Raw genomic sequence first — 12148 nt, 5'->3', positions numbered from 1 at the left:
ACATAAATGACATCTAACATGATTTCTCTTAGAGGAAATGTTTGCTGCAAAATATGCACTGTGGTGGTCTCCAAACTCAAAGAACATCGCATTTTTACAGTTCAATGATACAGACATACCAGTTATTGAATATTCATATTACGGTGGGAATCAATATCCTAGAACAATAACTGTTCCGTATCCAAAGGTATGTTGTTTTATTATTTTTATTATTTAGCCAGGTTTAGTTCTGTTGAATAAGATATTATCATATTTTAGCATAGAGACACTTGGGGTTTTTTTGTGTTTAACCAGTGAACAGCAGTGTTTAGTGTTAAGCTAAACATCATTTTAGCATTGTATTTGTTTAAAATATGGGCTCAATCCACCCAGTTCAACCCACGTTACTGGACACACACAGTCCTCCTATTAGTGTATTTCTTTATTAGTGTGTAGGAGTCTTACTGAAGCGGGGAGAGAGGAAGTTGGCATTAGCAAACTCTCATGTACAGAGAAGTACATAAAGGAAGGGAAGGAGAAGATGCAGTTGGCACCTAGATTATTTCCTCATATATTTTAAAGTGAATTGGGAAATCTACCTTTTCGAATATGCTGTAATGTTTTTCATAGTTATCGTGTGTCAAGTGCCTGCTATTCACTAGGTTAATTGATGTGACTATGAATGAGAGAGGTGCCTAACGTTAAACTGATCCTTGATTGTAAATAAAGATTGTTGAGCAGGCTTATAATTGGTCTGCCTGATAATATGGATGTTAAGTTAATAGTAAGTTCCACTGAGTTCATTGAGGCTTGCTCAGGGATGGATTAAGCCTTTTGCCGACCTTAGGCTTTTGGATGGATTTGCCACCCCCACCACTGCAGCAAGGTTAGGGGTGGCGAGGGGGAAGTCCCCCCTTTTTTCTTCTAAAAGCCAATGCAGCGGTGGGATGGGGGCAGCGAAGGCCACACAGCAGCGGCTGCCAAGAATGGGGATGAGGGGAAAGTCCTCCCTTTTACCTTAAAACGCTGCTGTGTGGTGGAATGGGGCAGCAACAGCTGCAGCGGAGAGGGTGGTGGTGCAGCGAGAGGAAAGCTTTCCCTTTTACCTTAAAGCAGTACCGCTGCTTCCTGGGGGAGTGAGAGAGAGCTCCTTCCAGCTCTCCTCCTCTCTCCTAAATGGGTGTCCGCCCCCATCTGCAGCCTGTTTTGGTTCTTTCTCCACACATGCAGAGAAAAGAGGGAACTTTCCCCTCGCGCCCCCCCTCCAATTGCAGCCGCCGCTGTGCGGCCGTCGCTGCCCACATTCTGCTGCACAGAATTTTTTTTCTTTTTAGAAGAAAAAGGGGGGACTTTCCCCTCCAACTCCCCCTCACCGCAGCCGCCGCCACCCCCAGAGAGGGGTGGCAAAATTTGAGGAGTGGCAAAATTTGCTGCTCCTCAAATTTTGCTCCATAGGCAAGTGCCTACTTTGCCTCTCCTTAAATCTGCCACTGGGCTTGCTCCTAGTAGGTGTGCATAGGATATCAGCTAATTAAATAAATAGCTATATATTGGCTTCAGCCAGTGCTGGAACAAGTGGCAGTCAGCAGATTGGAGGTCCAACATGTACACACTGGAGGGTGTGTGCATAATACAAACAAAATAATCAAACAAAATAATCAAAACTTAAACTCTAAAGTGGACAAAATGCCAGTTTATACCAAATGCCTTGGTGTTCCAGTAATAAATGAAAATGGTCTAGCTTTCTACAAAAAACTTGTTGATTCTTTCTCTTCTTTTTCTGAATAATATGGATTGTAACTTCATCATTTGCCCGTTAAATAAGTAAATGAAAAAATATGTCCCTGAAACATAGGCAGCATTCATCATGTACTGGTCCCTTGAGCTTGCCTGTCATCTTAAAAACAGTACTGGGATCCTTGTGATAGAGCAATTAGGAACGATACCTCCAAAATGTCACCAATATATAGGTAGATATAGTGGCTCAAAGCCTAGAGGGTTACAACAGAGCCTAGAGGGTTACAACAGAGCTTTAGAGAGACCACAACTCCTCACTGATTTTATAGAGAAATGGCCCATGGCGTGGCAGCATTTAAGTGCCTTAATATTACATTATATTACTTTATATTACATTATTTTGCCCTATTGTGACAGAGGCCATTTGACAGAGGCCTATTAATAGTTTTAATAGTCAGCATATCTCCCTTATTTTGCGGTGTGACTTTGGACAAAAAAACACGTGTGTGTGTTTTGTGGTGGTGGGGATTCCCTATCAACTTTCATGGTTTCCTTTGATCATATTTTTTTCAGTCCGTACATCTGTCCTGTTCACAATTTAAAGTAGGCACTTTTATTTGTGGTATATGGCAATGTATACTGTTCCCATTGTGTTCTTATTTATCAGAAATATAGATTAGATGCTTAAGACTATTAAGAGCAAGATCATGCAAAGCTGTTGCATGTGTTTTTCAAGTGTTTGGGATTAATTTTCCAGTGGAGAAAAACAGGTAGATTAAAACACACACACACCAATCTTAGCAAAATCCTCATGAGATCAGTTTGAATAACCTGCTATTGTATTTTCTTTGAAGGCAGGGGCTAAAAACCCTACTGTTAGAGTGTTTGTTGTGGACACTACCAACCCGAATGCTTTAAGTCCAAAGGAAATACCTGCTCCAACAGCGATAGCATCAAGGTAGTGTGTTCTCAGATTAATCTTTTGTTTGTCATTGAGGTCATTCACACAATCAAAACCCGTGTTCTACCCAGGTTTGAGAGTTGTGTGTGCTCCCAATTTTCGGTTGTGTGGAAGCCAGGTAGGAGGAAAACGTGGGTAGAAGTGATTGTCTGGAAGCAAGGTAGGAGGAAAAGCTACCCAGGTTTTCCTCCTACCTTGCTCCACACAACTGAAAATTGGGAGCACACATAGCTCCCAAACCTGGGTAGAACACAGTTTTTGATTGTGTGAATGACCTCCTCCTCTCTTTCTTTGTAGACTAATACAATATTGACTGACATCTAGAGCAGTCATCTAGGGATGTAGCAGAGTGGTGTCCTTGCACAGAGAGGCTGCTCTGGACTCAGCCAGAATCTTGCAGAGCAGCAGAGTGTGTGGGGTGTGTGCGTGTGCAGAGGCGCTCTGACCCCTGGAGCTCGGGGCCTCCACACTCCTAGGGACCCCCCAAATCCTCTTTAGTCTGTCCTGGGTGATGTGATTTGTGGCCACATAATGTGTTAAAAATGATGCTTAAGTTGATTAACTTGCAGTGGGGGTGGGGTTTGCTGCTCTCCTCTGCCTCCATAAGTGCTCTTTGCCTTCCAAAACTGTATTCCTGTGCTGCCCTCGGGGACATATTATTGGAAGTCAAAGCACACTTATGAGGGCAGGGAAGACCAGTGAAAATCACTTTCCTGTCCCCTTGCATATGATCTCTGCTGCTTTATGTGACTCTGGCTGAGTCAGGAGCAGCCTCTCTGCACAGGGATGCAGTTCCACTACATCCCTAGATGGCGGCTCTGGATCTCAGCCATTAGACCTGTTTTTTCTCCCCCTCCCCCACCAAAATGGTTTTTTCCCTGTGCTTTAGTTCTAATATCGAACTAAAGTTAAAAATAGGTTTTTGGCTTTGCACTCCCTTCAGAATACAAACATCTGACCTGTCATGGATCTATTACTACAACAGCATGCTGACTTTTCTTTTACTTCTTGTACTGAATTTTGTAGTAAGTTTTAAATGTTTAATGTTGGTTTTAAATGATTTTAATGTTAATGACTTTAATGTTTAAATGATTTTAATTGTTTAATTGATTTAGTTTTGATTTCAATTGCTTTGTGTTTATTTTGATGTAAAACCGCCCTGAGCCATTTTTGGATGCATATAAATTAAATAAATAAATGGCCCCTTTTTCTTTTCAGTGATCACTATATCACTTGGATAACATGGGTAAGAGACAACCGAATCTGTGTGCAATGGCTGAAAAGAGTCCAGAACTTCTCTGTCTTAGCCATCTGTGACTACAATGACCATTCCAGAGCTTGGTATTGCCCAGAGGTACTGCTTTCCACAAAACTAACATTTAAGATAAAAGTTATGGAAGTCGCTTGTATAATTACTGGTGAACAGTCACAGTGATTGGATTAGATCTGATACGGGGTCCATTGAAACCATTAGAATGGGTTCTGCGCATGCGCGGAAGCCTCTCGGTGTCGAGTTTTTACAGCTCCTTTTCAGTGCCTGCGCCCCACCCCACGTGACCACGTGGCTATTTAAGGCGGGAGAAGCGCAGGCAGCTCAGTTCCTTTGCGACCGCCGTAGAGATCACTCGGTTTCTGCGGCTCCTTCATGTTTCCTTGGCTTTTTGAAATATCTACTGGACTTTTGACTACGGACTGACACAAAACTAACATTTAAGATAAAAGTTATGGAAGTAGCTTGTATAATTACTGGTGAACAGTCACGATGATTGGATTAGTTCTGTTCAAAGAGAACACAAAAGACAACATTATTAAAACAATTCCCTCTGTGTTTACAGTTTGTAGAGTGCTTGATGTAATTTTGGGTTAAATGTAAAAAGCCATATCCCCCTCCCTATCTCCCAGTTTCAGAGTTACTCAGAGTTTCAGTTTCAGAGTCTGCTGTTTCTGTCCCAACATTTGTGAAGGAATATGTCCAATTGTCAACATTTCTTTAGAAAACCTTCCTCAGGTGAGCGCTTTCCAGATTAAGCCCTACATCATGGTGATGTCGGATCTCAGAAGTGTGCTTTCACACTTCCTGCGTTGTGACACCGCAGTCCCTTTGTGGACAGCAAGCTGCTGTTCACATTGCCAGTGTCTTGTCTTGAATTTAATTGCTGCGATACAGAGCTAGGACATCATATATCCGGCATAAGGAAGGTTCTGGTTTTTTGGGTTGTTAGTTGCTGCGAGACTGCTCCCCCTGCTGTTTACATTTGGCATCCGACTTGCCTGAATGGAGGCATTTTGCTGCTGTGGAACAGCTAGTCTGGAAAGCGCCGTGGTGGAGATGCAGAGAAGGAAGACCAAGCAATCATGCTTCCCTCTCCTGTGCCATGCTTCTAAGAACTCCCTTTACTGACAACATATCAAAGAACTTGAAGAAGAGTCCTTTGACAATTCTATTCCAGACCCATTTTAAAAGTCCTTTTTATACCCCTAATCCCAATTAATGAGTTTACCCCACTTCAATTCTTTTTTGTTTTGTGGCTGTACCTCATTATCCGTGAGGATTCCGTTCCCACATATTACCGTGTGTAACAAAACCGTGGATAATGAGGCATTGAGTCTATGGGATTACGAGGGTTTGGTTCCTAGACTTTTAAAAGAGCCCACAAAATGCGCCCAGATAGGCCAAATAAAGTGCCCTACCATGCTCTGCGGGCCTTTGGGAGTCCAAGGATCCCCCCCCCCATATCAATCCTAGGAATTCAGTGAAATATCGTGATTTGTTTGTTTTCTAAAACCAATGAGCCATAAAATAGGTCTCCTCCACAAAATGGCAGATGGAAATTTATTTATTTATTTATTTATTTGAAACATTTAATATACCGCCCACTCCAAAGACTCCAGGCGGTGCACAAAAACATGCAAACAAGGCAACATTAAAAATTACATTGTAAATTAAAAACTAAAAAAACAAATGAAGTAAACTACAGGGCAAAAGCCTGGTGAAAAATAAAAGTCTTCAATAGAGATTTGAAGATCAGTAAGGAAGGAGCTAGACGAATCTGAAGAGGAAGAGAGTTCCAAAGAAGTGGAGCAGCAACCGAAAAGGCCCTTTCGCGGGTCCTAGAGTCCTGAACCTCTTGGAAATCAGGGACCGAACAAAAGGGCCATCTGAGATTATCTCCAAGGTCATTTCTGGCCACCCCTGACCCATGGATATGTAGAATTAACCCCTTATTTGCTGCCCCCCCGGCATATGCTGAGCTCAAGTGTCAATTGCCTGACCACGGATATGCAAAACTGCGGATGTTGGGTCCATGTATAGGGAGGTCCACCTGGTTTTTTTTTACACTATATCATTTGATAGAGACACTGCCAAACCAACTCAGAAAATGAAAGGCTAGTTCACATGATCATTAAAATGCTGGGTAGAAGGGTTCCGTCCTACCCAGAAGCTGTACACAGCTGCTTAATGAGGTAGGAGAAAAGCCCTGCTACCCAGCAGGAGCCAGGCACACAGTCACTTCCCTTGCCTCCTGCTTTGCTTTTTACTTACACACAATTGCAAAACAGGAGTGTGCACAGCTCCCAAACTTAATGATTTTGTGAACTACCCTACAGTGTTGTTTCAAGTTGCTCTACTGGAAACATATAATGCCAATATACTTTATACTGAGATTGTCCCTCAGAAGTGTTTCACTGGCCTTAGAATTAAAATAATTCACATCTTGCTAAATCCAGATCCCAAATCCAGTATAGTTTCACTCCTCAGCATGAGAGCTGCTGCAGAAATCTCTCTCATATCCTGTTTACAAAATGTTTTCTTAATATAGAATCTGCTCTCCAATGATTAGTTTACAGGAGCGTGGACAGATAGGTAAACTCCATTAAGCTGTGTTTGCTCCTGCCTGATGTCTGTAACCAAGATTTGAAGTTGGGCAGAGAATCTTGACAGGCAGGTGGGGAGACTAGAGGAAAGACAAGTTGCAGTTCCAAGATACTACTAGGGAGCCACACTGACAAGACCAAAATCTGGGCAACAACCCAGACCTGACTTGAGAACAGGGGTGTAACGAGGCTGGAGTGGGCCCAAAGACAAAATTTTAAAATGGGCCCCTCGCTGATACACACACACTCACTTCACATGTGACTTGCCTCTGGGGGGGGCCTCGAGGCGTGGGGGCCCCCAGGCAGCCGCCTCCCCTTGCCTAATGGTAGTTACGCCCCTGATGCATACAGTTGTACACGTGAGAGCCTTTTCTCATGTTCCATCCAAAGCGCAAATGTCAGGGACAGGGCCAGCAGGTATAATACCACTTTTCTCCATGGGTTGATTGCACATGTGGACTGGAGCATGTGAAGAGGGCTTTGGTATATGCAGGAGCCGTTGTATGCAAGCTGTGCTAGCACAAATACACTATGCCAACATGCCCATGTGTGCAGCAGAAAAGTCCCTCCCATCACACAGTCCGTGTGTGGGGAGTCCTCTTGGAAAACAGCCTACCTGTGGCAAAGAGAAAGACCCCTGGCAGACAGAACATGTGTATGTGTGTGCCTGCATGGGTGAGAAACAGAGCGAGATCTCCAGCACTGAGCCGCTGTGCTGCGAGGCAAAGAATCCCCAACAGAAAGCCATGTGTGTGAAGAGTAAGAAAGAGGCCCGCGAACACGAGTGGAGTGTGCTGCCTCCCCGATACATACTGCCGGTGTGCAAGAGCGCGATGCACACAGTGAGAGAATGAGAGAGATCCCCCAACAGACAGCCTGCTGCTCCTCTACTCTGTGTGTCAGCGGAGAGGGTGCCTCGGCCCTGCAGCATCCTTTTGGGCAGAAGCCCACGTAACCGCTCCCTAAGTTGAGAACAGTTATAGGCTGGCCAGGAGAAATCAATGCACTACCAGGCGTGTAGACGTAGGGTGTTGGATATGGAGGGGACAATATTGTCTCTTCTTATTCTGTCTTGTGCTCTGCCCTCTAGCAACTCATCCACTAGGGGTGCTAATGAGCACACCATGAGGCTTTTAGTTCAAGTTCTGCCAGATCCTGTCAAAAGTTGGAAACAACAGAATTCAGATTATGTTCGTCATGACCCACCAAAATTAATGATACTGTTTGGATGTTCAGTACAATATGGTACCGAACCCCTGAAAGAAAAGGCATAAGCCTTTCTGTTGATGAGATGCACCTGAGTTGATTTCAAAAATGCAAAATATTTTCTTCAGAGAGAAATTTACTGAGAACATTTTACAGGGCTCCAGACTGTGAAGAAATGTTTCATCAACAAAACATTAAGAAAAAATTAACAGGAAATAAACATATTAGAGGTGTCTGTGTAGAGATATGTGTGTGTGTGTGTGTGTGTGTGTGTGTGTACACACATATATATCTCACACACAAACTCTCTTAAGGTGAAGGCAGACTGTGTGTGTGTGTGTGTGTGTGTGTGTGTGTGTGTGTGTGTGTGTGTGTGTGTAAAGTTTATGCAACATTGTCAACCATAGCTTGTTAATATGTTTTCATTTAGTAATTGGAATGCTAGAAATTTGAACTCAAAAAGAATTTTAAATTTTGGCAGTACACTAAGAACTTTGCAAGTGAATCATGAATCAGTGTCTAAAACTCATGAAAGACTTATAGAATATCAGTATAATTGTACTAATTTGTTTGTATGTTCACATTTTGAATAATATATTCTACAAAACTAGCTGGAGATGGAAGTAATAGTGGGGCTGCCCTGGGAGTGCCCTTGTGATAAATCCAAAATATACCCTTTCTTCTTCAGGGTGGAGCTCTGTAAAATACAGTTGTGTGAGTTTGAAGCAGAAGCCAGCTATGCACAGTGCTGATTGACTGTGGTGTCATTAAAAAAAAAAGACTTCTACACAATACATGGAACAGTTTTTCACTCCCCCACCTTTATTTAAATTAATAAAGTGAATTAATAATGGGTGGGTGGGTGGATGGATAAACACATGAGTGCCTTTTCTTTGTCTTTTTAACCAACAGTCCACTGAAAATGAGGGAAGGACAAGATTGATGGTTGAACCAGCATCAATGTTGTTGATATTCACATCTTTCATTTCAGTTGTAAGGCTGGGACGCAGCTGGGGTGGGGGGTGTAATCTCTGAGTTAAACCTTGAGAGAGTTTGCTTCAGTTCTGGTGTAGGCATCCGAGGATGCTCAAAGAGGCTCAGGAAAGAAACTTTGAAAAGGTTGTGAAAAGGGTGTGAAAGTTTGCTTTAGAAAGCAGTTTCAGGTTTGGTGGGAAATGTGAACTGTGGTGGGAAATGTGAATGGTTGTGCAGTGCAGATCATTCATACATACACTTCTGGAGGTCAGCTTATGTTTTCTAAAATGACTGTGTAATAAGGAGTCTCAAACTTCAGCCTTCCTGCAGATGTTGGCCTGCAACTCCTATCATCCCTGGCTACTAGCATTTTGCAGATACTGAGGCTGTTCTCATGCACAGCCAAACCTAGTCTAGGGAAGCCCAGCCTGGGTTAGGCTGCCCATGAGAATCACCGAGATCGGGCCTGATACCAGTGGGCAGCCCATCTAGCCCAGCTTTTTAGCCTTGCTTTTAGTCTGGGTTAACAGTGCCAGCACACCATTAACCCATGCTCTGGGATAATGTGTCTCTTCGGGGGCTACGTTCAGCCCCAGGAGACACAGAGATGAGTGCCTAGAGTTCCCGTCTCCTGTGGGAATCCCCCAATGCACTGTGCTTGATGGGCAGTACATTGTGGGATACCCGGAGGCTGGGACGTGTTGTCCAGGCCTCCAGAGCTCCACGCTGCAGCGGAACAGCACTGATTGTTAGGGTGCATGGCAGCACACCAAAGACTCCTAAAATGATAATTTGTGGGGTGGAGTGCAGCCTTCTGTCCACCCGGTGTGTGAATGGGCTCAATGTCAAGCATGATGTGGGCACTCTATGATGGCACCAAATTGTACAAATGTCTGAGTCACCCAGTTCTTCTGGGAGAAATCCACGTGGAGTGCCCATATCATACGTGACATTATATTTGTGATCACAGGGGGCCAACTCCACTTCTTCACTGCATGATAATTTTTGCCACCCAAGAAAGTGCCTTAACTAGTCCTTAGTTTTCATTTCTTATTTTTTATCTTGTACTTTTACTCTTTTATTTCTTCATATGAAGGAGCTTTTTTTAAAAAACTTCTGATGCACATTCTGATACTGTTGTCTTGATTTTATTTTGCAGAATCATCAGCATATAGAAGAGAGTCAGACAGGATGGGCTGGTGGAGTACGATTTCTATCTTTGAACTTCAATTTTGTTACAATTACAGAGCTGCTAACTGATATGTACAAAAGATATTTGTTTTTCATAGTGTGTCAGTTCATGCACTTACAAAGATTTCATCCAAAAGCGGTGGTTGTTTACCAGCAACAAGCACAGATGGTCTTTTAAAAATAAATTAGAATTTAGCATCATTTAAGTTTTTAAAAAGTAAAAGAATGAGGCTGTATTTACACATTACAGTTGTGAACATGTAAGTATTTGATCACGGTACACTCCAGGGTTTGTGTATGTTGCTCCTGATCAGCACACACTTGTTCTTACTGCAGTTCTCATTGGCTAGGAACTGCCAAAGCAGGAATGGTTGACAGCATGACATAAATTTTTGCACTGGGCATGGGCAGGACTTTTTCTGGGGGCAGGGGTGCAAAGCTCACCAGTGGCTGGGGGATAAGCTCTTGCTGGCGGCCCCTAGCCCATTGTAAATGGGTGTGCACACTAGCATCTGTGTGCCTTAACCATGCCCCTTCCATCAATGACAGATGCAGAGAGGTGTGGCTAGTATTGGGGAGACAGGTACCTCCACCCCTCTCCCAATGCTTGCCAGTCAGTGCTTTGTTCAAGCACTGGCTGGAGGCTACTTTCTTTGCCTCGTCTAGAAATGGGGAATCTGGTTAGGATGGGGGCATCACTTTATCCACGCAACCACAGAAATTTGAGTAGCAGGCACAAAAAGTAACCCCTCTAGACTTTTAGGAAATTCTTTAAACCAGGGTTTCTTAACCTTGGGCCCCCAGATGTTGATGGACTACCACTCTCATCATCCTCAGCCACAGTGGACTTGGATGGGGGTGATGGAAGTTGCAGTCCATCAACATCTGGGGGCCCAAGGTTAAGAAACCGTGCTTTAAACAAACATTTTATTTCAGAAGACTTTGGGAGTGGGGAGGGACTGATTCTAGCTAGTGCTTTACCTTCCAACTGTGTTGTTCATAGCTGATTGCATGATTTCACTACTGCTGACCAGTACCATGCAGTATCTTTGGAAAGTTACTGGAGCCCCAGCACTCTGGCAAGGCCCACTGTTGACACTTACCCTGGGGCCCTCTGGGGAGAATTTGCTGATGGGAGGATTTTGCTGGTGGGAGAATTTGCTGCCATTTTGCTGGAGGCTGCCATGTCCTCCCCACAATGCTCCTAATAGTTCTGGAGCACTGTGAAGGGAGAATGGCAACTGCTGTCCAGGGGCTACCAAACAGGAGAAAAAGCAGGAGAAAGCAGGAGAAAAAACAAGCACTTCTGCCACTGCTTCCCAGAAGTGGCCTTCAACTATGGGGGACCGCACCAAAAGGCACCTTGCTAAGGGTCCCCAGAAAGTTCCTTTCTGGGACAAGGAACCCTCTTCTCATTCTTTTTGCCATGAAAACTGTTCTGAGAACTTAAAGTGGTATATAAATATTCTAAATGAAAAAAATGAACCTTGGTTGTCATCCAGAGCTGCATTATGGGGATGTAGCAGGAGCAGTGTCCTTGCAAGCAGAGGCTGCTCTCAACTCGGCCAGAGTCTTCCCAAGCAGCAGAGTGTGCATAGTGGGGAAAGGGTGGGAGGTTCTTTGCTGCTTCCCCCTACCTCTATAAATGCTCTTTGCCTTCCAGAACTATATCCCTGAAAGCTGCATGATCTCCTTCCATTTCTCTGCCTGGAAGGCAAAGAACACTTCTGGAAGTAGGGAAGATCAGTGAAAATTGCTCCCTCCTCCCTCCACCTGGGCGCTCTTCTGCTTGGGAAGACTCTGCCTGCAGGGACACGGCCTCTTGCGGTGTCCTCTGAATGCTGCTTGGGATGTCAGCCCTTGACGTCGCTCAATCAATGTTCTAGTTTGATTTTTGTGGCCTTATATTGTATTTTATCCTTTCTTTTGTTTTGTAATACACCTTGTTGGCATTATGAGAGGCAGAATAGCAGGATCAGTTTCAATTTGTGACTCCCAGTGATATGAATAAGCTGCTTAGAACCACCTGTTCTTTTATTTATTTATTTTCATTTTATCATATCTCTATACCACCTAATATAATCATTTCTAGGTGGTGTACACAACAAATATTAAAACAGTATAAAGCAGTTAAACTTCACAAAATTAATAAAACAAGATCACAATTAAAAACACATTACATTTAAAAATCTTCAGTTAAAAGCCTGAGAAAACAGGTACATC

The 12148-nt window shown here is 43.6% G+C and overlaps 1 protein-coding gene across 17 annotated transcripts in view; it reads left to right on the top strand.

Annotated features, from left to right (window-relative positions):
* LOC128340394 (prolyl endopeptidase FAP-like) overlaps positions 1 to 12148 on the top strand; it is a 104016-nt gene that overhangs the window by 40587 nt on the left and 51281 nt on the right. For all 17 annotated transcript variants that reach the window (XR_008313675.1, XR_008313677.1, XR_008313676.1 and 14 more), the window contains 4 exons: positions 33 to 187; positions 2571 to 2674; positions 3896 to 4031; positions 9894 to 9938. Coding sequence is in view for 14 of the 17 variants with exons in the window: in XM_053285417.1 (XP_053141392.1) it covers positions 33 to 187; positions 2571 to 2674; positions 3896 to 4031; positions 9894 to 9938 (440 nt within the window). In the remaining 3 variants the exon portion in view is untranslated. The remainder of the gene's footprint in view (positions 1 to 32; positions 188 to 2570; positions 2675 to 3895; positions 4032 to 9893; positions 9939 to 12148) is intronic.

This window comes from Hemicordylus capensis, chromosome 1, assembly GCF_027244095.1.
Source record: "Hemicordylus capensis ecotype Gifberg chromosome 1, rHemCap1.1.pri, whole genome shotgun sequence".
Classification (NCBI taxonomy): domain Eukaryota; kingdom Metazoa; phylum Chordata; class Lepidosauria; order Squamata; family Cordylidae; genus Hemicordylus; species Hemicordylus capensis.
The sequence above is the reverse complement of the archived record's forward strand: the minus strand, read 5'-3'. Positions and strand labels throughout refer to the sequence as shown.